We start from the raw sequence: 25,103 nt of genomic DNA on the forward strand, positions 1-25,103 counted from the left end.
AATCTTTCTGAAAATAGTTAGTTTTGATAGAACATCAATATAATATATCACTAAAGAGTTTCTAATGACAATTACTTTCGTTTTCTACATGAAAATATCTCAACATAATTTGCTTACCAGTCACTAGTGGTTACTTGGTGCGGGTCGTGGATTACTGGTTGGTGCGGGTCGTGGATTACAGGTTGTTATTTATTTTGCTATTGTGCGACTATATGGTTAGATTGTATGTTACAAATATTGTTTGTTTTATTGTTGTGTCATTGATCGCGTGATCACTGATCAGTCACAAATCACGATTTCAAATCATTGAAAATAGCGATTAAAATTTTAATTTTTATGATCTACGACCAGTTGCAGACTGCAAATCGTAATAAATCCGTAACAATAAAATGAACAACATTTGATAGCATGTGTCATAGTTGCAAATCGCAAGTCGTATAACATAAATCACATGAACCTATGCAACCAGACTACCTACGCAACCAGACAAACAATATTTGATCTGCAAACGAACATGGCTATACTTCCAAGTTTTTTTTTTTTTTGTAAACTTATACTTCCAAGTTCAAACGTGTTTTTATCAAAAAAAAGTCCAAACTTGTTTGTCCAAGACCTTGTTCTATCGAATGGTATGAAGACGGGTTTGGAATGCCAACGTTTTTAGAATACAAACTTTCTGCCGTGCAAAACTACGTCATATTATTTTTTAATATTTTTTTGTCAACCATATTATTTCTTATTATACCATGAAAATATGATTTTTTTTTTTGATCTTTTTGCATATCTGAAAGAAAAATCTATCCGTATAGAACACATATCCCAACGAAATAGTTTGGACAAGCATGGAATTACCCTCAATCATCAAAAGAAGGGGTTGAAACGTGTCATATTGTCTTCAGTCAGTCGATGCCAACCAAATAATGTTCTCAATTCAAATATGAAATTTAGAGAAAATATATAATAATTTAAATATGAGATACCTATACTCTTATACTCTCACACTTGTCATGTTGATCCCTAATAATACCAAGAAACTTTTCTTTTTGCGTCAAATATCAAAATTTATTAATTATAATGAAATTACATAATTTTTTTTTTTTTGAAACACATATTTAATTAAAAGGGGAAGTTAGTTGAGGCCATTAACAGGCTCCTCAACCACCAGAGTTACAAAAGAGTTAAGGACACTCTTTGCCAAGCAATCGGCCTCCCTGTTTTCATCCCGAGGGATCCAAACAAAAGAAACAAAGCTAAAGTCACAAGAGAATTGCAGTATATCAGCGACAATACTATGCAGCTCGGCCACTTTAACCTTCGAACCAATACACTTTACCAGCGAAGACGAATCAGATTCAAACTGGACAGAGGTAAGGTGTAGTCGTCTGCAGGTGAGAACCGCTTCTCGAAGAGCCAGTGCCTCCGCCATTAAAGGTGAGGAGACAAACTCCAGACGCTTGTTAAATTCCCTGTTGCCCGGAGAAGATGATACAATCCAGCCTAGACCTGCATCACCGGAAGAGGAGCTCCATGCCGCATCTGTTCTAACCAGTACCGCGTCTTGCTGGATCTCCCGAACCACACGAAGTCGCGTTTTTGAAGCAGAGTGCTCTGGTAAATGGTTGTCGTTCCACTCTCGAGCCCACGTTATCGCTGATGAGAGCGTTTCTTCTGGAGATGGTGAGAAACCTTCAAACACAAATCTGTTTCTTGCTTTCCATATCGCCCAGAGGATCCACAGAAACAGAGAGTCAGAGTTCACTCCCGAAGGAGGTAGACAAGATTGTGAGGCAACTGAGGGCCAAGACACCATTAAATCTAGTATTCCGCTGTAGTCCATGTTCGTAGCAAAGGGGGCGAGACGCCATACCTTCTGTGCGTACTGACATTGGAACAATAGATGAAGAATAGATTCATTGGATCCACACCTTTTACACTTAGGATCCGCATCAATGTGGCGCTCTACCAGCCTTTCTCCAACAGGTACAGCTCGTTTAAGTAACTTCCACGCAAAGTGCTTGACTTTGGGGGAGCAGTTTTTGTTCCACACTTGTTTCTTCCATTCAAAAGCAGGCCCGACTCTTAAGTTGTCCTCTTCTGCGGCTGTGACAGCATAATAGCCAGATTTAACAGAGTAATCGCCAGATTTTGTTCCTATCCAGATCATCTTGTCCGGAATCCCGGATAAACTTGGCTTGATGCAGAGGATTTGTGTCTCGTACTCAGGGAGAAGCTGTTGGATTCGGTCTCTATCCCAAAGAGTTGTGCCCGGGAGAAACAGGTCTGATACTCGGAGGTTGGCGCTTGCTTCGGTTGGTGGTCCCATTGGCCGTTCTTGTCTGTTTAAGCTCAACCAGGGATCTAGCCAGATATTGATAGTCTCACCCGAGCCTACTATCCATCCTAGATTCTTTAAAAGGAGCTCGCGACCTATCAAAATGCTCCTCCACCCGTGAGAAATAGAGGAGGATTCGGCTGCGAGAAGAAAGTCAGAGTCCGCATAGTACTTCCCTTTGAGAACTTTACCGAGTAAGCAGTCCGGGTAGTTAATCAACCTCCAACTTGTCTTAGCTAGGAGTGCATCATTGTAGGATTCAAAATCTCTCATACCCAGACCCCCAATCGCTTTTGGTTTAGCTAGAGAGTCCCACGAGACCCAAGCCATTTTCCTAACCCCGTCAGTATTGTCCCACCAGTACCGAGTGATGACTGATTGGATACGTTTAACAAGCGAGACCGGGAGTTTGAAGTAGGTCATGGAGTAGGAAGGGATAGCGGACAGCACACTCTGTAGCATGACGAGCTTGCCGGCCGAGGAGAGAAATTTATTTGTCCAGCCCTTGGCTTTCTGTTGGATCCGAGTGACTATTGTGGCAAAGAGATCGCGCTTTCGCCGCCCAAAGTGTTCCGGGAGGCCCAGATACTTCCCGACACCGCCCTCTTTTTGTATCTGTAAGGCATCCTTTATGGTATTCTTTGCTGTAGCCTGCATTTTCCGAGAAAAGGTGATGGCCGATTTATCCTTGTTGATGGATTGACCCGAGGCTTCCTCATAGCTGGCCAGAATGGACACGAGAGCCTTGCAGTTATCCTCGTTTGCGTTGAGGAAGAACATTGTATCGTCCGCGAAAAGTAAGTGATTAATTCGTGGGCAGCCGCGAGCGACCTTAATGCCTTGAATTAATCCTTCCTCTTGGGCTCTGATACATAATCCCGAGAGAACTTCACTACACATTATGAATATGTAGGGAGAGAGGGGGTCGCCTTGGCGAATCCCTCGGCTCGGTACTACCTCCCCTCTAGGCAAGCCGTTAATGAGGAAGGAGTATGTAACAGATGAGATACACTGTATAACTAGGCTGATAAAGCTTCGGTGGAATCCCAACCGAGCTAGCACTAGGGCTATAAAGTCCCATTCAAGGCGATCATAAGCCTTGCTCATGTCCGTCTTCACCGCCATGGCACACCGTTGTTCAGCCTGCGATGTCTTGAGGTAATGGAGAACCTCATGCGTGATCAGGATATTATCTCCAATTGCTCTTCCCGGGACAAAGGCGGATTGGTTCTCCGAGATAAGCTTCTCCATCAGCGGCTGGAGCCTTCGGGTGATGATCTTGGAATAAATCTTGTAATACACATTACACAAGGCTATGGGCCGGTAATCTGACACTTTCTGCGGATTTGTGATCTTCGGGATTAGACGGATGTGTGTGTCATTTGTCCCGTCTGGCAGTGGAGACCCACACCAAAATTCCTGAATCTCCTTGCTAATATCCGGTCCAATGCTATTCCAGTGCGTGTGGAAGAAGCCCGCGGAGAAGCCATCCGGCCCGGGTGCTTTATCTGCATGGATAGAGAAAGCTGCTTCTTTGATCTCTTCAGCAAGTGGTACCGAAGTAAGAGAGATGTTATCCTCCTCCGTCACAATAGGGTGTAGAGCTCTATTCACCGTTTGCGCCCGCTCTCCTGGACTGGTCGTGAAGAGTTTGTCAAAATAGTTTCCGATCACTGTGACAATCTCCTCCTCCTTGTGTACCATCTGACCATCTTCCTTCTCAATGACAGAAAAAGCGTTGATTCGTTTCCGGGTCTTGGTAATGGCATGGAAATATCCAGTGTTGCGATCTCCTAATTTTAACCACAAGAGGCGACTTCGCTGCTTCCAATACTCTTCTTCCGCTAAGTAGGCGGCATTCAACTGATTTGAGATCTCTTGGACTAGTCCAGTATCTTCTACAGGACTGGAGAGAGCAGCATTTAGTTCCCTTTTCTTTTGTCCTATTAGCTTTTCACTGTTTCGTTGCTGCGTCCTGTTCCACGCCGAGATGGCACTACGAGTGGTGGCTAGCTTCTCTGTAACCGAAGCTGAGGAGCTATCCCTCCACACGTCTGATATCATTTGTTTAGCTTCCTCATTTTTGCATAGACGGCGATCGTACCGGAAGATCCCTCTCCTTCGCTTGCCACCTTTGTCGAAGAAGGATATTAAAGGTTTGTGATCAGAGCCTTCATAACCGAGGTATTGGCATCTAGCCGATGGAAAGATCTCAGCCCATCGTGTATTGGCTGCTGCCCTGTCCAGTCGACAGCGGACAACATAATCACCTTGATTCCCTCTCCAAGACAGTGGGTCGCCTGTGTGTTGTAGGTCAAACAAGTCTCCCTCCGAGAAAAAGGTGCGCATATCCATGTAGGAGCTCTCTGGTCGAACTATGCCGCCATCCTTTTCATCAGAACAGAGGATATCGTTAAGGTCCCCTGTAAGGAACCATGGCTCATCACGGGTAGCTGCAAGCCCGAGAAGATGGTTCCAAAGATCTCGTTGTTGGTTCTTATCTGTGCTTCCATACACAAAAGAAGAATAGAATCTTTTTCCTTCAAATTCAATAACCGTGTCTATTACATTTGGGTTTGATTCTAGAATCTGAAGGTTAAGATCCTCTCTCCAAAATAATCCTAAACCTCCTGCGCCATGCCCTGTAGGAGAAACGAGATGATTGCAGTCATAACGGAGTTGATCGAGCTTCTTGAGGACTGTAGTATCGGGGTTTTTAGTTTCCATTAGGAAGAGAATATCGGGATCAAACTTTTTCGATATGTCTCTCAATCTCCGAACTGTCCGGGGATTCCCCAAACCCCGACAGTTCCAACTTGCAATTGCTAAGGAACGAGGTTGGACCGGACCCGAAAATCCGCTCTCTGTCTCGTCGAAGCTGGGATTAAGTTGCTGATAGGAACATTATCAGAGTTAGATCCCTCAGCATCGTGTGGAATCCCATCGCGAAGTGCTTTTTTGCGTCCTTTGGCAGCCTTAGGAGCCTTTGATGTAGCGCTCGTATTATTTGCCGTCATATTCTTCTCAACAGGGAGCTTTTTGCGGCAACTAGGTGCCTTTGCCTGTTGTAGAGCTCTCTTGCGGAGACTAGTTCCCGGCATTGCCAGTGGGCTAGACTGGACCTTCTTCTTCCCAGGTGGTCTTCCTGGCTTCCTCTTTTGAACCTGAGAGCTCAGCTCTGGATCATTCTCAGTTGTAACTTCATCTAGGAGTGGACCTAGTCTGTCCATTATCGGTACTCTAGGTAGAAATGCAGAGTTTTCTTGTGGAGGTCCCAATCGGTTTGTAGCAGGGATGCGCTCCTGAGAGCCAGTAGTGAGAGGGGAAGTTCCTAGTCGTTGAATAGCAGGAGCTCTGTTTTGGGAGCCTGAACTAGGTGAAGCTATTCCCAGTCTTTGCGAGGCTGGTGTACGACCTATAGAGCCTGAATTGGTAGGAACCCCTGTCATTGTCCGCTTCTCTGTGTTTCGGGAGATATTGGCGCGCACCAAAATGGCTGCAGCTTCTTCTAACTGATCTTGCTCTAAGTTCTGTCTGGGAGCAGGTGGAGCCATTCTTTCTCTCTCTTCGGGATGCCTCTGTTGAGAGACGATATATCTAGTTCCCAAATCCACATCGGTTGCCTGAAGAGGGGTCCTAGAGGGGTCATTTCTCAAGGAGTGTGGCTTTGGTGAGCTCGCTGAGTGGGAGTCCCCACTGAAATGTGATCTCTCTCTGCGAGGAGGGGAGCGTCGATAATTATGATAATCATCATATCTGCGAGATGAGATTCTAGCACTATCTTCTCTTGGAGTTTCCTCCCTATCATATCTCTCTCTAGAGTGTCGGTCGTGGTGGACGTGACGTCTCTGATCTCTGATGGGAGCGAGATCTGAGCGATGAGAGCTGTCTTTACGACGATACGGTTCATATCTGTTGTTCCTACGAGGAGAGAGTCTGTTAGGGCCTCCTGATCGTAATTGGTTTGGGGGAGGAGGGCAGTCTTTGTTGGTAACAGAAGCTTTACTTTTAAGAGAGTCCTCTTGAGTTGCTAGTAGTGCTTTCTTCTCATGCTTTGCCTCCAAGCAATCACGGACTTCATGGTCCAGGCGGCAACATTTTGCGCAATGGCGTTCCAACTTCTCATAGTGTAGAGTTGCAGCGACTTCATCGCCGTTAGAGTACTCAACAATAGAAGATTTTATTATGGGAAGTCTCCCATTGACATGTACTCTCATACGAAGAGTTTGTTGAGTGATCTCTGCGGCTTCGAACGTACCGATATCCTTCCCTATTTGTTGCGCTACCTCTTCAGACCAGAGGTGGATGGGGATTCCTTGGATTTTGATCCAGAAAGGAATCATCGAGGGAAAGTCAGGAGAGGTTGTCGGTTCCCAGCGCTGAAGGATAACCATCCATCGAGCATAGTGATATGGGCGTTTCTCTAGAACCGTTTGGAGGTCTGATTCCAGTTCAAACTGAAATTGAAACATCCCTAGACCCAAGTCTGACCCGACCGGAGGAATGTCACATTTCCAGTGATCTGTGAAGAAAGGTATCAAGGACCAGACTTTCTGGGTCGAAGGGTTTGTTACTCTTCCGATAATAGTGAGTGAGTGATTACGGAGAGCTGCAGGGTTGTCCGGTTCGGAGACCCGAACACGTCCAACACGAGGAGCAGGGCGATGGTCAAGCACGATTGTTTTGCCTTTCTCAGCGGAGGAGAGTCTACGCTGCATCTTGTGGTCTTCGAGATATCGTTGGAGGAGGTTTGGAGGTCGCGGGCGGTGAGCTTGATGCCAAGGTTTAAGCCTCTGTTTAGAGTAAATCTGTGAAGATGTGAGGTTCCTGTAATCACAGGAGAAGGTAGATAAGGTTGAAGCTGCTATGGACTAGCGGTAACTTCCAAGAGACCAATTTTCATCAGTTGAAGTTGCGAGGAAGACATGTTGCAGTGTCGAGGTGGCTTCCGGTGAATCCGCCGGTGAAGACAGACGGGGGAGACGGTCCCTCCGACCCGGGTCGGGGGAAGAACCCGGGGGTAAGGAAGCAGAACACACTCGAGACCGGTGGATAATTCTATTTGCGGAGAATAATTTGAAAAAAGGGGATCAACTTTTGCAGAACAGAGCCCAAAAGGTGTAAAGGGCCACCGGTTACTAGGATGTTTCAAGGTCGGGAGCAGGGGAGGACCTTTCTAGAGAAAAGTGCCTGAGAGAGAAACCGGTTTAAAAAAAAAAAAAAAAAAAGAAATTACATAATTGTTATAGAAAAGTTGATCAAACCACCTTGGTGGATACAAATTGGAAGAGAAAAAAATGTACATGTTGCCAAAGAATGAGATGGAAATATTGTTTGTGCGTTTTGTAAATCTGAAGGTGGGACGTGAGAATTTGTACTCCAATTAATGATAGATGTCTGTGTATATATTCTCACTGTAGACATTTTTGATTTTCCAGAAATCGTATCAATGAGGACTTGTGAAATCATTCTGATCTTCATTTTATTTTTGTAAATCATTCTGATTTTCTTAACTTTTAAGGTTTAAGTTGGTGGCTAAAACTGTTTTTTGAACTGCTGGTGGCTTAAACTTTAAAACAGATACCGGGAATCTCAAAATATGTGAAATATTGAAGTCAGAAAAAATCTGACATACAACATGTTATCGACTGCTTCAAGTAGGTCCTATTCTGTTTCATGTGGCTCTTTCCTATTGTATTTCTTGCATTTTATTATTAATTATTATTTCCGTATTACATTATTATTCACCATCAAAATTATTCAAAGTCAAATCAAATCATACGCAATGTCCCCTCTTTGATTAATTTGCTCGAGTCTTATAGTTCAAAGCTTAAATTCAAAGAGTAAAATCTTGTATTCGTCAAAACCAAATTTGAATCGAGATATCTTCATTTTTATAGATCCATATATCTGAATTTCTAAAAATATATTAAAATTTTAATTTTATTAATTATTATATTTCATATATTAATATTTATACATAAAATTAATTTTATAATATTATATTTTAATTTTGATACTATATGCATATGCATTTATAAATTTTGTATAAATTTTTAATTTTTAGAAGTTTAACATTTTAATTAAAAAAAATTATTTTTACAAATAGGGATTCCAATACCCTAAATTTTTGGATATATATAATAATCTTTTCTTCTGATAAAAATATTTTATAAATCCACAGCAAAGGCCGGGTCAAAAGCCCAAAAGGCAACCGATAGTACCTATGCACTACTCCAAATCCAGCCAAGGCTAAACCTACAAAAAGGACTGGAAGCCCAACGCCAGGGCCTAAAAAGTTACCTACAGGGAGAAAGAAGGAAAGAGATTAAAACAAAGTTAGCCAAGTTCCTAGATAAGACTGAACGTGGGAGACCAAAGCTGAGGATGAAGCTTTGATGCTGAAGTTGCTGAACGTTTCTTTCTAAAGAGAGCGTCCAATCTGAGCTTTACTGCGTCCTTACATACATTAGACGAATTTTGGTACGAGTCGATAAAATAATTGTTTCTAAAACACTGGACACACGTAAGCAATAGTTGTTGGATTTCGTCAAAGTCATAATAAGTTGAGCTAGTTTTTAGCTTAGAAAGGCCATGTTCGTTTGTTTGCTGGTCGCTAGCGTTAGCTATCAATTTCAGCGACCAAACGTTGTTTGTTTACTACAAAGAGTCTTCCAGTTGCTATTTATGTTCCTACGTCTTTAGGATTGTTTTGCTTTCTTGTTTATCTTGCTCTATAGCCAAAGTATGGTTGAAGTTCAGTAACACAAGATATTCAGTATTTGAGAGGAAGTTTGATCGAGACTACAACCAGTGGGGTTTGATAATGGAGAATCTTCTCCGTTCCAAGGAATAATTGTGTATCACTCAGACTGCTAAGCAATTGTGGGAACCTATGAAGATCAAGCATCAAGGGAATTCTAGAGTGAAGCAAGCACAGCTTCAACGACTTCGTAACACCTTTGATGGAGATGCATGTTGGTGAAGGAGTTGCAGGGTACTTTGAGAGATTTATGGAGTTCGCAAATGACGTGAAGAACTGTGGGGAAGGAATGAATGATGTGAAGATCGTGGAGAAGATTCTGAGAAGTCTCACTGAAAACTTTAATTTCGTGGTATGCTCTATTGAAGAATCAAAGGACATTGACAGGATTACAAGTGGAAAATGAACCAAGGAATGGTAGAGGAAGAGGAAGATGGAACACTCAGAGAGGAAGAAGCAACTTAAGAGGACAGAATGGGAGGCCGATCCTTTGTGAATCCATTAGCCATAAATTGCTTCAGATGTGGAAAGCACCAAAAACTTAGGTGAGAGTTTTAGCATTAAAATCATTATCATATATGTAGTTAGGTTTCATCTTTATAGCTGTTTGTGCTTTCTCTGACATTGTCAATTGCAATAATACTTTTAAAAGAAATTCATAACTCAACCAGGGCAGAACTGTTTTACGATCAGCTTGTCCTATTATAGATAGACTTGTGAAGTTACAGTTGAAGCCGTAGAGAAGAGATTTACGCACCTTATTTAAAAATTACAATTGAATCCTTTAGAAAGAAACGATGGTGTTAATTAACTTGTACAAAATGTATAGTCTTTCAATGGTTATTGCATCAAGTTTCTTTTCGAAAACACAATCTAACTTGCATGTTTGTCAAATCTAGATTGGCCACCTTTATTGTGGATAAACTCTGATTTTTGCAGGAGATGATTGTGATTGAGCAAGCATTGGAGTAGCATATGGTCTTCGCATTAGCGATTTTTACTTCTAATGTGGGGGCTATATGATATTCCAATGTTTTACTCAATTCCATACAATGGATGTTTTTTTTTTTTTTGACTAAAATACAATGGATGTTTCGCTTGAGGAAGAAGTAGAGTTTCTATATATTATAGAAGTGTTATATATTGTTGTTAAAAAAAAACCTTATATATCCAAATTTTGAAGATCATGGATACTGTCTTTCTGTTTGTTATGATATAATGAGGTTCAGTTATAATAATATTTATACAAAATGTGGTTCTTATAACTCCATCAAATACAAACTTCATACATGCATGCCCGGTTCTGACCGAATACATAAGATACATCGGCATGGGGCCATGAATTTGTACATCTTTTTTTTTGTTTTTTTTTTGAAACAGAATTATACATCTTTTAAAGCCTATTTTCTGTTGTTGTTAGTAAAACAAAATATAACATATTAACATGGATCCTAAAACGTATTTCAAACATACCAGAAATAAATTTTGACTTTTTGTTTCTTAATTATATACAGTATGATCTGTTCTTCGAAGGAAGGGTATATTTTTTTTTTCTTTAAAAAAGTTAATTTTTATATTTGATTTTTTTCACAATCACATTTATGTTTAATATTAATTTAATTTGATAAAATAATCTATTAAATAAATATAATACATAATTGAATATAAAATTTATCAATAATTCATGTTCATATTTTAGTAGAATAGATAAGTAAACATAAAATCAACTTTTAAACTGATAGACATGTACTACTTTCAAAAAATTATAACTTTACTGTAAATTATTTTTTATTCTATTTATTTATTTAAGGCCCATAATTTTAATTTTGTATCTAATCTATTAATTTAGGGATTATCTACTATTTGAAGTTCTCATTTAAATTTTGGACTCTTTCATAATTGTTGCTAGAATATATGATGTCTCCTATATAATGCAACCTACCAACTTAAATTAAACCAAATCTTAACCAACATAGATTAGTTAAACCTAACCAGTAACACTTTTATAATATTTTTGGTTAATCTCTTAATATAATTAGATCTAGGACTGGGCGTTCGAGTACCCATTCGGGTTTCGGTTCAGTCCATTCGGGTTTCAGGTTTTCGGAGTCAAAGATTTCAGCCCCATTAGGATATTTTTAAATTTCGGTTCGGGTTCGGTTCGGATCTTTACGTGTTCGGTTCGGGTTCGGATAACCCATTTAAAATGTTTTTAAATTTTCAAAATTTATTATATACTTTAAATTTTCAAAATCTATAAGAAAGATAATATATTACATATAAATTTTCATAACATATATGCCAAAATACCTTAATTTAACACATAAATTAGTTTTCTTTGAATATTTGGATAAAAAATCAATAGATATTTAACTATTTTGGTGTTTTCAGTATATTTTAGCTATTTTAAACATTTACTTTTGACTATTTGCATATATTTTCCGAGTATTTTGGAAAATTAAAAGGTATCTTATATATTTTTAATATTTTTAATATACATTATATATAAAATAATGTATATATTCAAGTATATAAATTTATTTCGGATACATTCGGGTACCCAAAATATTTCGGTTCGGATCGGGTTCGGTTTCGGTTCTTTAAATACCGAAATTTTGAATCCGTTCGGATATTTAATTAATTTTGGTTCGGGTTCGGTGCTACTTTTTTGGATCGGGTTCGGTTCGGTTTTTCGGGTTCGGATTTTTTGCCCAGCCCTAACTAGATCATATAAAACTGAACCACTCTTAAATCAACGAGTTCTATATCATTCCAGACATAAGAGAAAAAATATCCGACTCATTTACAACGTAAGCATACAAAGACTGTGTATGCTTATGCTCATTGATCTTCCAAAAACCAAATAATTGTGGCATAGACCAACATAGGCTCATGTTCGTATCACTAACTTTACTTCCATATATTTACTCTTCACCTACATCATATCACAACATACACAGTTATACAAGAACATGATTTTTTTTGTTCAAACAACCAAATAATGGTGGCATATGGTCAGTAAATTTTTTAAATATGTTTTTTTTGGATTACATTTTACGAGACTATGTGTATAAGTTTTTTTTTTGAAAAAAGCATAACTATGTGTATAAGTTAAAAGGTAAAATGTGTGACAAGGCAAATTATTATACTAAAAATAAAAGAAGATTAAATACAAACTAATAACAAATACAACACAAATTATAACACTATTAAATTCTATTATATTTAATAAAATATTATATATATGTCTAATATGTATATATATATAAATGTTACACAAAATATATATAATATTATATACACATATTATATATACCATATATTATTAATTGAAATTTGACAAATCAATTTCCGCCCTTTAGGGCGGGTCCTAATCTAGTTGGACCCTTAAAACATATCACATACTATAGGGGTTCTCTCTTGTTGTCCAAGAAAAAGGGGGTTCTCTCTTAAAAGAGTTCTCAGATGGATCGTTACTGTAAATTGACCAATGCAAATACCTCTCGAGTCTGGACTGGAATTCTTCTACTCGGATGTAGAGTACTAGTTTTAAAGCAGGCTTGGATAGATGTAAATTGAGAAGAAAAAATACTATCACTATATATGTTATACTACTCTTTATACGGCCAATCGATAAGATTTGCATTTTTACGAACAATTAGTTGCATAGCCTTGGATAGGCAAAATGGGAAAACACGCTCGCCTTGATTTCAGTGATCAAAGCATTTAAATCTTCTTTTAGTTACAAAAGTGACATTAAAGTTTTAAATACTATTGTTTCAAGACTAGATTCCACTTTTACGTAACCAAAGTATTTCACTAACTCTACTCTGCTTTCCAATGCTTATATATAGATATAGTTCATGTATTCTAATTACCGATTATTTCCAATGTACAAAAATATTAAAATCACGAGAAACAAGCATGCAAAAAGCGTATGCACCTCTAAATATTTCACGGACAAATATTCCAAAACTGAAAAGCCTTGTTGTCACTTGCCAAAAAGAAGAACTACCACTACCAGAAGAAAAAAGATGTTAAACAAAAGTTAAAAATAAATAAATATCACAGTACATTATTATATAACTCGTACGTAGTTTATTACAATTTAGTTACTTGTAGCTACGTACGTTTTGTCGTTATACATACATGATACCATATGAAAATCAAATATGTCTGGCCTTCTTAATCTTGTTACATAGAGATGTTGAATGAAAAATACAATCGACTTCTCTAGAAACATTCAGAATGATCATTCGCCTGCTTCTATAAGAATTTCTGACAAATTGTAATTCAGGAATAAAGTTCTTGTTCTTATTGATGTTAAACGATGAGTATATATACTCACAAAAGAGATAAACCCAAAACTAATAGGAATAGGAAAGCCTAAAGATAACACTTATCTAAAACACTAACATATAGTAATTATCTCCAATACCCCCCCTCAAGTTGGAGCATGGATATTGTTAATGCCTAACTTGAGTAGAAATGCATCGAATTCTTTACGCCCCAATGCCTTCGTTAAAATGTCTGCAAATTGCTCTGAAGTCGGAACGTACACCATCTTGATAACTCCCTTTGTGATTTCATCGCGAACAAATTGGCATATAATACCCATATGTTTCGTTTGTTCATGCAGAACGGGATTGGCACTAAGATGAATAGCTGACTTGTTATCACAACAGACCGTGACAGCATCCTCATGATTAATACCAAGTTCCCGAAGAAGTTCCTTAAGCCAAATGATTTCCTTGGTAATAGACCTTAATGACCGAAATTCTGCTTCAGTGGAAGAAAGAGATACACCATCTTGTTTCTTTGTTTTCCAAGTAATTGGTGAAGTGCCAAGTTGTATTATCCAGCCAGAAAGAGATCGTCTCGTTGTAAGACAACCACCCCAATCTGCATCACACCATCCTGTCAAAGAAAGTGAAGAAGTAGCACTGAAGAGAATTCCTTGACCCACTGTGCCTTTTAAGTAACGAACCACTTTCAACGCTGCAAGCCAATGATCCTCTTGTGGTGTTTGCATAAACTGGGAAAGAATGTGTACAGAGTAAGCAAGGTCAGGTCTGGTGGCAAGAAGATAGATAAGACGACCTGTAAGACGGCGATATTTCTCAGGATCTGCAAGTACCAAACCAGTAGCCTTTGCAAGCTTATGGTTTTGATCCATCGGTGAGCCAGCTGGTTTGCAACCAAGCAATCCACACTCTGTTATTATGTCGAGTGTGTATTTCCGCTGAGACAAGTATATTCCTTGAGGGCTTCGGGCAACTTCTAAGCCAAGAAAATATTTAAGAGCTCCAAGATCTTTCATATGGAAACAAGTGGATAGATATGTCTTGAAAGTTTTGATTGCTGGTGGTGAATTTCCGGAGATGATTAGATCGTCAACGTAGACGAGTATCCGAAGCGTAACTCTGGATCGGACATAGACAAATAAGGAATGATCGGAATGTGTCTGTGTAAATCCATAGCTGAGTAGAGCATCAACCAGTTTTGCGAACCAGCAACGTGGAGCCTGTTTAAGGCCATACAATGATTTTCGTAAGCGACAGACACGAGTGTCGTTTGGGCGAGCAAACCCGAGAGGTATCTTGATATACACTTCTTCTAGGAGATCTCCATGAAGAAAAGCATTATGAACATCCATCTGATGAAGTTCATAATTTTTCTTTGCTGCAATATCAAGAAATAAACGAACTGTCGTCATCTTAGCCACAGGTGAGAATGTCTCAGTATAATCGAGACCCTCTTTCTGATTATTTCCTAACACGACCAGCCGAGATTTATGTCGTTCTATAGTCCCGTCTGCGCGCAACTTTATTGTGTAGATCCACTGAGTACCAAGCGCATTCTTTCCGTTAGGTAGTTCTTCGAGATCCCATGTATGGTTTCTCTCAAGAGCATCCATCTCAGACTTCATTGAGTTTCGCCAGACTTCGTGTTCCATAGCTTGTCGAAAGTGCTTTGGCTCAATATTAATTGTCAATGCCAAGAGAAAGCTGCGATGCGATGAAGACAAACGATCATATGTTAAATAATCAGACAGGGGATAGTCCGTACCTGAGAATGGCTGAGGAACAGATGAAGGAAGAGAGAGAGTGGAGACAGGGATTGTTGTAACCGTGTTGATAACATAGTCACGAAATCGAGTAGAAGGCTGACGAGTTCGTTGTCCACGACCCAGAGGTTCAATGTCAGTTTGGTCGTTAGTAGTAGTAGAATCAGATGGTACCGATGTAGACAGAAGAAGCTCTGTTGCGACAGTAGTTTGCTCTGTTATCGGAGCAGAGTCCTCTGTTTCTGAGTCACAGATTGGTGATATTACGGGTAAGGTGGAAGATGGCGCAGTGATGATAGGTGATTTGTCGTGATAAGGAAAGACTTCTTCTTGAAACTCCACATCACGTGAGATGAAAACCGTTTCTTCATCAAGATCAAAAAGTTTCCAGCCCTTGGTTCCCGAGGGGTAGCCTAAAAACATACACCTTCTGCTCCTTGAAGCAAACTTATCTCCTTTGGTGTTCTTGTTGTGAGCATATGCTAAACAACCTAAGATCCGTAGGTGAGATATATCCGGAGGCTGGCCATGGAGCTTCTCATAGGGAGTTTTATTTTGAAGGATGGATGAAGGAGTTCGATTGATTAGATGCCCTGCAGCTAGAACGCATTCTCCCCAAAACTCTATTGGTAAGTTGGCTTGAAAACGCAATGCTCGAGCAATGTTGAGAATATGGCGGTGTTTACGCTCTGCCCGTCCATTCTGTTGAGGTGTGTGCACACATGAAGTTTCATGAAGAATCCCATTCTCTTTGAAGTAACGTGTAAGGCACATAAACTCCGTGCCGTTGTCACTTCGTATTGTTTTGATTTTCTTTGAAAACTGGCGCTCTATCAATGTGAAGAAGTCTTTGATTTGTTGTGACACCATTGTTTTATCTGGAAGAAGATAGAGCCACACAGCTCGGGAATGATCGTCTATGATCGTTAAAAAATACCGAGAACCACACAATGCCGTTGCTCGATAGGGACCCCAGAGATCACAGTGTATTAAATCAAAAATCTCATTTGCATTATGAAAACTGTCTGTAAAACTGAGACGGGTTTGTTTAGCCCGAAAACAAATATCACAAGATCTAATATGATTATCAGCCGCAGAAGATGAGATATCTGAGATCATTCCGGTGATACGAGAGGATGGATGTCCAAGACGACGATGCCATAACATTGACTCTTCCAGAACCCTTGTATGTGCCGACGCCAATGACTCAATCCCGCGAAACCGGTACAATCCCTCTCCCTCTCTTTCACCCGCTCCAATCAGCATCCTCGAGGTACGGTCCTGCAAAATCATCAATTTATCAGTGACTTGTCCAACCAAGAAGTTGTCGGTAACTAGTTGTCCAAAAGATATCAAGTTCGTATGGAAGCCCGCCACATAAAACACATTCTGAATGTGCAGTGTCGGTGTGAGTTTGACGATGCCCTGTTTTGAGGCCATTGCCTCGGATCCTGCGGGCAATAACACTGGTATATGTGGAATATCTCGTGTGTCCTCCAGTAAGTGAATTTGTCCTGTCATATGGTGTGTAGCGCCTGTATCCAAGATCCAAACATTATCAATACTCTTACCCTCGAGATGATCATTGGTCTTGCCGTTGTTAATTAATTTCTGCACGATGCTCCATTGGTCGTCTGTGATACCACTTAGACCTTGGCGATCAGCATCTGTAATAGTGACATTAGCTTGAAGTGTAGACGGGTTTGTTTTGACTACTGTTGCGGTATTAGCTCTTGGTTGATTGTTGCGTTGTTGATTATTTGAAGTGGTTGGTTTAGGAGAAGAGTTCCGAACTGGAGTTGTGTTCTTGCGTCCTTCCCACCAATCTGGATATCCAATCACCGTAAAACACCCTGCTGCCTCATGACCAGTACGTCCGCAAACTGTACAATGTCGAGATGGATCTTTGTTACCAGGACGAGAGATATCTTTGGTGAATACTGTATTAGGTCGTGAGGAGTTGGAAGAACGAGCTTGTGACGCAAAACTCATGACAGGAGTCTCAGGTGTTGCTTTTGACTGAATAATCTCATTCTGAGAGATTGTTTGGTAGACTGTATCAAGATCAGGAAGTGGAGATATCGCACATATCTGAGCACGTATGACACCGTGTGTTGCATCATCTAATCCAGCCAGGAAATCATGGACTCGCAACGTCTCTGTTTCTTTCTCTCTTGCCGAATTCAGATCACACTCACACTTGCCACAGCTACATTGTTTGGAGTTCATGCATTCTGCGATACCATCCCACAGTTTTGTTAACCGCCCAAAGTATTCATCAATGCTAGAGCCATCCTGTTTGCAGTTAGCTAAAGCTGTTCGTAGTTGTTGTAAGCGTGCTCCACTCTTGATGGAGAACCGTTTCTTTATTATATCCCAGAGGTCCTTTGCGATCTCACGGGTTGAGATGGATGATCGAATTTTTGACTCAATGGTTTGTTTTATCCACCCAACTATGAGGTGATTGTTTGCTATCCAATCTTCAAGGTAAGGTGAATCGGCTGCCGGTTTTGGTAGACTGCCGTCAAGGAAACCAAACTTCTTTCGAGAGCTCAACGCCATACGAAAGTTAATGGCCCATTCATCGTAGTTCAATCCAGTAAGAAGTGGCTGTGAAATTACTGCTCCTGGATTGTCGTTGGATGAAAGATCATAAGGTGAGATCCTCTTGTATTTGATTTCGGTAGCTGGAGTAATCGACATTGTGTCTGATGAAGATGTTTATGAATAGTCTCTGTTCTGATATGAAAACAGAGAGTTTTTGGAAGGAATAGATTTGTTCTTCGATATGGAACAACAAATAGAAGAATGAATAAGAAAATTTTAGGTAAAAATTTGTTTAGGCTCTGATACCATGACAAATTGTAATTCAGGAATAAAGTTCTTGTTCTTATTGATGTTAAACGATGAGTATATATACTCACAAAAGAGATAAACCCAAAACTAATAGGAATAGGAAAGCCTAAAGATAACACTTATCTAAAACACTAACATATAGTAATTATCTCCAATAATTTCTAACCTTCAAACTTCTCGACGGGACTCCCTTAGGCTTCCTCGGCGCCGGCGGACAGGTTCGTGGGATCGCCGGGAGAATTTGATCAAGACGTGTCGGAGTCTTGCAACAATCTTCTTCTTCATTCTTTACTTTTTCTCCTCCGCGTGAGAAATTAGTTAGTTCTTGGGCTTTGGCTTCAAGTTCTTGGTCTGGTCGAACGCTTTGGTCTGGAAACCCTAGAGAGGGTACACGAAGGAACTCTAATTCTGTTTCGCAGAGATCGTTTTGATCGGGGAAACCCATTTTTCAGAAGAAAAACGTAGCTCAAACGCAAAAGGAAAGGTAGCTAAATATTTTCTGATGAGAGAGAAGAAGGAGGCAGAGATGAAGTTTATGGCTTTAGAGGCTTAGTTTTGTTTATATAATGGAAAGTGGTAACATTATGTACGTGTTGTTTTGAATTGTGTATTCTGTAAAAATAAATTTATTTGAGAACATTCGGGGTTTTAGTTAATGTTTTGAAGGATCCGATGCAACAAATATACTTTATGTAAGCTTTGCTTTTTAATAAAGTAAGGTTTTCGTCGATTTGGTTAATCTCTATACCAATCACATGTTTCTCGTCTTTTAAGGCCACATTTTGCTATAAGATGCAGAAGATTATTTCACCAAACCCAAATATTTAGTAGGAAAGAAAATATAAAATGAGGTTTGAAATATTAGAATACAAAACCTCATTCATTTTAAGTTCTTGAAAACAACAATTAAATTACTTATGTCAAAAGTTTAAATTACAAACTCATGTTTTTCCTTCTAGATATTTCAAAATTTTATATAGTGTATTGTGTCTCATTCTCATATTGGATTAATCAAGTTGCTATTCTAACAAATATATTAAATTAGCAAAACATATATAATAATTATGTAAAGATATAAGAAAGCTTGAAAGAGTATATTAACATAAAAACGGGAAAAGGCCAGTTTTGATGGTTGAAAAGAAAAAAGGTCAATTACTTTCCTTTATTCATAAGCTAAAAGAAATTATTGAATTTAGCGTCCATCGTAAGATAGACAGTCTCTTTCATCTTATTCAAATTAGTTAAAATCATCATTTTCTACGATACTTTCTCTATGATCCTAACTTTGATGCATGTAAACAGTGATCTCACATGCCTTCTATGTTATCACACCCACCTATATACATAATACACTCATGTACATCAACATTTAATTTGATCTATCTAACATCCATTACCTTTTGTGTGTATATCTAGTCTAGATCGATATAACTGACATACTCTAACGAATCCTTAGATACTAGACTCTATGGCGATTAAATAACGATCCAACGACATTAAACTACCCACCTAAACTGACAAAAATCTTAAATGTGTATGATACAATCTCAACATTTGTCAATGAAAATCAAGAAAGGCAGCGGAAGTCAACACTACTAATAGATAGTGTACATATGTTTTGTCTCTGTTACGCATAAGCTAATAACACAACAAAAATGATGGCAAGATACGTACAAAACATTTAAACAGAAAACAAACACCTAAGAAATATTATTTCAGTACCTTTAGCGTAGTGATAATTTATTATACTTTGTAGAAGAGAGTGTTTTCTTTTTCAACGTAGATAGAGACGTTTCTGTCAAATCACGAGAGAATCTTGGTAATCCTAACCGGACAAAAATAGCAAACTCATCATATAGAAAATGATAAATTACTGTGAGTTAATCATCTATATAAATAATCCAAGCGGGCCAGTGACTAAAGTGGTAGTTGGATAGGGACTTAGGAAAAAGGGATTGCATTCTGAACTTAGTGCTTCTGAGTTCAATTCTCCTACGAACTAAAGGACTGACTGGTTTTCCCGTTACCATCCGCAAACGCAGTTTTCGCGGTTCATAGTGGTTGCTGGCGTTTCGAAACAATCACAGAAAATACTACAAATTGCTTCAAACCGCTCCGGACCTCTTAAAATCAAAAGCTGGTTCCAGCTAGCGTTTGCGGTTGCGGGAGGATAATTTTTTTTTCTTTAAAAACAGAATAAATAAAAATAATACTAAAAATATCCAATAAAAAATTTAAATTAAAATAATAGAAATTGTAAAATGTATTCATATTATATTTCAACTTATATTATAAAAATCTAAAACTAAAAAAAATTCTATAAATTTTTGAAATTTAATAATATGATTTTATAAATATAAATTTTATATTTATCATATTATTATGATTTTTAATATTTTTATAATTACATAAAATGTAAATATTGTCAAATTATTATTTAACAGATGTTGCGTTTGGTAGTTTACCAGTTATAAGAGTCCCGCAAACGCAACAATTTCTAACAGTTATACCAGTCGTACAAATCTCTAGAAAACGCTTAAAACCGCGACCATCCGCACCCGCAAACTCCCGTAACCGCAACCGCAACCGCTGCGGTTATACCAGTCAGACCCTAAGTCGTCGTTTTGTTTGGGCCATTTAAGTTCTTAGGCTTCCGATCAAATGCTTAATTTGTGGTGCATTTGTAGAAAACTTCTGGCAAAGAAATTGCTCATTTAGTCAAAAAAATAATAATAAGAACTTGCTCATTGCATGGCTATGATCAATTGGTATTCACGATTCAGGAATGTGCTAAAACATTTTTCCCAGATTTGAGTTTTTCTTGAAACAAAATCGTAGCTATGTAGAAATGTATATTTAACCTTCGGCTCAAAGCCTCAAACAATTTATTTTGTAGTCCGGTAACATGCAATTCAGCTACCGTCTAATATTAGTTTTTTTTTTGTCGTCTAATATTAGTTGAAACGTCTAAAGTCGTATAAGCAGAAATCCACACTATAGAACTAAATGTGTGTTTACCAAGACCGATCAAATCAACCGACAGGATTTCATTCTTAAGAGCAGTTGACGTTGAGTCCATAACTTCAGTTTTGAAAAGTTAGTGATCGGATACTCGATCGGTGCTAACCTTGGGATTACAAACTTGACTAGACGATGAAGAATCTCAACAGAAGTAGAGAACAAATGCACCATAATCATATTTCAGTGATAGAACTTTAAATATATTACATACTAGTGGTATTTCGGCGCTACGCGCCGGGTTAATATGTTGTATTTTTACATAAATTTATAATTTATTATATGATCTTAGTAAATAAAATATTCTAAAAATATGAAATGAAAATATGTATAAAAATAATATTTTCTGATCTTTTTGATAGTAGTTAGTGGAGTTGAGAATTTAATTCAAATCCCGGGGGTTTCGCCCCGTCTGACCCGCCGTAGAGCGGGTGCAGGTCGATCGGTTTAAAATTTTCGAACTGCGAGTGCGGATGTGGGTTAAGATTAGTTTAAGCAGGGCGGGTGCGGGTCAGCCAAATATGAGTCGCGGGTACCCGCCGACCCGTAAATTCAAAAAAAGTTTTTTATTTTATTTTTCGTAAAAATATATAAACATATAAAATATTTTTATAGTTTTAGTTATAATGTATTATTTTTAATATTATTTTTAATAATTAATATATAATTAAAAAAATTAATATATAATTAAAATATTAATATATAATTAAAATATTAATATATAATTAAATAATTAGTTTTTAATATAATTATTATTACCCGCGAGTAAGACGGTTTATCCACAGGTTTTGGGGGGGTAGATGCGGGTTTAAGATTTTTGGTCATACGGATCATGTGGGTCGAATTTATGAAAGTGATACAGATCATTGACTATGGAGAATCATAGAGGCTCTATTCTCCATAGTCAAATCAAATATAAAGAAAACCTATAAACCGTGATTTTGAAACCCAACCTAGACACTTAATCTGACGATTGACCAGGTCGCTGAATTGACCGGATCAATGAGTTATTGGACCAACCGTTGATGAACCGCATGTTAATAAATGAATTAATTTTATTATATAATAATATATTAGCTATGAAAATTTTATATAATAGTTAATATTTTGAAATGTTTTCTAAACATAAAATAATAGTTTGGATATTTATCTATTTTATGCTTAAAACATTTAGAAAATACTTAACCTTGGTTTCTATATTTTTAACTTCATTTGACATACAAAATATTAAGAAATAGTTTAGACTATTTAAAAAGTTTGTAATATAAGAGTTATGACATCTAAAAAAATCAAGACATACAATTCACAAATATTTATGTCGAATGTGAATAATAAATTAAACTTCCAATGCAAAATAAACCAAAATTAAAATATCATATCAGTAAATTGTCAATAACAAAAATAAATTAACACCAAATCACATCAACTAATTTTTATTTTCTCTAAATTTTAAAACTTACCAACAGCTCGCCATGTTCTTGTTCTTCAACAATTCAAAACATGTTTTGTAATCCACATGATCATATGATCTTATTCTTTTTGATCTGTAAATTAAAAATGTAATGACTTGTTATAAACTAAGTTAAATAAAAAAGAACTTACTCATTTTTCTTGCAAACGTAAATTGTAATGTAGAGGAATAATAAACTTGATCGTCTATGAGTTTGTTATACGGATGTGCGGGTCGAGCACGGTCACGCTTACTCACCTTCCTTGTAAACGTAAATTGTAGTGTATAAGAATAGCAAGACGGTAATAAAACTGAAAAAAAATCTAACTTTATAATTGGAAATTTATAATATAAAACATAATTTAAAACATAACTAAAAACTAAAAAAATAAAAATTATCTATTGATTCAACCAGTGGTGTAACCGGTATTAGATTTTGGGTTTTAGTGAGTTTTTGAGGTTTTAAATTGGGATTTTAAATTTTGGGTTTTTTTCACAAAACTCAAACAAGATTTATATTGGGTCGCGGAGTTTACCGGTTCAACAGTGGTTCTGGTTCGGGTTCAAAACACTGTTATAAACGCTTGGGCTTTTATGAGGAAAAGTTTAAAAACCCAATGTCTTTCATAATTAACATTAAAACCTATTAAATATAATTTAAGAAAATATTTTAATTATTAAAAAAGTGTTTCAAATGACATTGGGTTTTCTCCTAGGGAGGATAAAAACTCAACTTTATTATATAAGATAATTGGAAATTTAGAATATAAAACAGAATTTAAAATATAACTAAAACTAAAAAAAAAAAAAATTATATATTGGTTCAACCAGTGGTGCAACCGGTATCGGGTTTTGGATTTCTGTGAGTTTTTGGAGGTTTTAATTTGGGTTTTAAATTTTGGCTTTTTCACAAAACTCAAATCCGATTTATATTGGGTCGGAGAGTTTACCGATTCAACATTAGTTCTGGTTCGGGTTCAAAACACTGTTATAAATGCCTGGGTTTTTATGAGGAAAATTTTAAAAATCCAATGTGTCTTTCATAATTAACATTAAAACCTATTAAATATAAATTAAAAAAAATTATTAAAAAGAATGTGCCACATGGCATTTAAACCCCAAGGAGAAAAAAAAGCTAACTTTATTATATAAGAAGATATCAAATTATAATTAATTTTGTAACACTCGGTCGGAAATTGTTCTATAAAGTTATTTGGGTGAACTGAACGTATCAGTACAATCTCTTTTTAACCAATGAAAAGAAAAAAAAAGTGCTGATCTTAGTACAATTCTTGGTGCTTTTTGGTGCTTATTGACGTGCCCTTTACACAAACGTAACAAGCAAATAATGTGAGTGGTGGCAGCCAATACGTTTCTTAGATTGGTTGTAGATCACATTTTTATCACCATCTGCCACCAAAAGTTTAACACTTTTTCCACTACTATTCTAAACGAGAGAAAATCTAGACCTAAATTCTCGGGATTTTATCTCAATCAACAACTGAAGTTAAGCGAATATATGATATAACTTCTTGTTCAGAGAAAAGTTTAAAATCAGATAGCTACCCACTTTTACCAGTAAAAACAGACGTATAAGCATAAGTTAAGCACACACTCTAATGGAGCATGATGGAATCTTATCTCATGCTTAATGATTATGTCCCCCATCTTCTACTTTCTCCTTATACCATTCTTGTTTCTTCCATTTTCTTCCTCTTTGATTTCAGTTTCAATTTCAGTGTAATTACAATCATTGACTATTAATAATATAGTTTGGCGGAACATATGTCTCTATTGGACAATAAAGATCATTACGAAATCGTGTCTTGTCTTGTTCAAGCATGATTTTTCCAAGAACTTATTATCTGTTTATAATAATGTTTTTTTTTTATTTAGCACTAAGGAATTTACGAACTTAGACAATTCACGTCAAAAAGCATACAAATGTTTTGATAGTTATATTTTCATTGTATTCATTTCAAACCATTTATTCATTCATTGATTTCTTTTTGGGGTCAACATAAGCTTTTCATAGATAACTACTCTCCAACCATGGGGTAAATGTTCACAAGAGATGATAACAAAGCCAAACCGGCTAAACAGAGCCGGCCTTGAAGGTAAGCAAAGGAAGCAGCTGCTTCCGGCCGACCAAAAATAAATATAAGTTCGGCCACATTTTTGTATTGTTGTCCGTTAGCTGAGTTGGTTGTGGTTACTACTGCACTGAGAACAGGTCCTGAGTTCGAGTATTACTCCAAGCCTAAATTAAATTTTCCTTTTCCTCTCTTAAATGTGTTAAATCGACAGGCCCAATATATTATTTTAGCTTCCAGCCCACAAAATGCTAGGACCGACACTGCGGCTAAAAACAGCCGGCCATTACACTTGCAAAACGGTAAACAAAGCAGGAAATAATAAATGCAACCATAACACTTACGACAACCAAAGACATGGAGAAGTCCTCTAAACTCGACCTCAATGTTGCTGAAAAGTAGGATGATGCTAAGGTGGATAGATATCGTAAATGAAGCTCCAATGACCAAGGTCAAACAACAACTGAGTCAGAAAATATAAACAAGATAACAAGTAGTAATTCAGCGTCCATAACTGATAGGGG

The 25,103-nt window shown here is 37.5% G+C and overlaps 1 protein-coding gene across 3 annotated transcripts; it reads right to left on the minus strand.

Moving 5' to 3' along the window:
* Positions 1 to 13,127: 13,127 nt before the first annotated feature.
* On the minus strand, positions 13,128 to 18,675 carry LOC108836607 (retrovirus-related Pol polyprotein from transposon RE1). 3 transcript variants are annotated; one of them, XR_008935345.1, is made up of 2 exons: positions 18,185 to 18,322; positions 13,128 to 13,373 (listed from the first exon to the last, which is right to left on the minus strand). XR_008935345.1 is itself a non-coding variant. In XM_056988149.1 (2 exons), the coding sequence occupies exons 1-2, from the start codon at positions 18,461 to 18,463 to the stop codon at positions 13,540 to 13,542; spliced, it is 3,183 nt and encodes a 1,060-aa protein (XP_056844129.1). In that variant the 5' UTR covers positions 18,464 to 18,675; the 3' UTR covers positions 13,388 to 13,539. The 3 variants fall into 3 exon arrangements, 2 of the variants coding, with proteins under 2 accessions (XP_056844129.1, XP_056844130.1); XM_056988149.1 differs by lacking the exon at positions 13,128 to 13,373 and adding an exon at positions 13,388 to 16,443 and having other exon boundaries at positions 18,185 to 18,675; XM_056988150.1 differs by lacking the exon at positions 13,128 to 13,373 and adding an exon at positions 13,388 to 16,443 and having other exon boundaries at positions 16,734 to 18,327.
* Between the last annotated feature and the right edge of the window lie 6,428 nt (positions 18,676 to 25,103).

This window comes from Raphanus sativus, chromosome 6 (assembly GCF_000801105.2).
Source record: "Raphanus sativus cultivar WK10039 chromosome 6, ASM80110v3, whole genome shotgun sequence".
Taxonomy (NCBI): domain Eukaryota; kingdom Viridiplantae; phylum Streptophyta; class Magnoliopsida; order Brassicales; family Brassicaceae; genus Raphanus; species Raphanus sativus.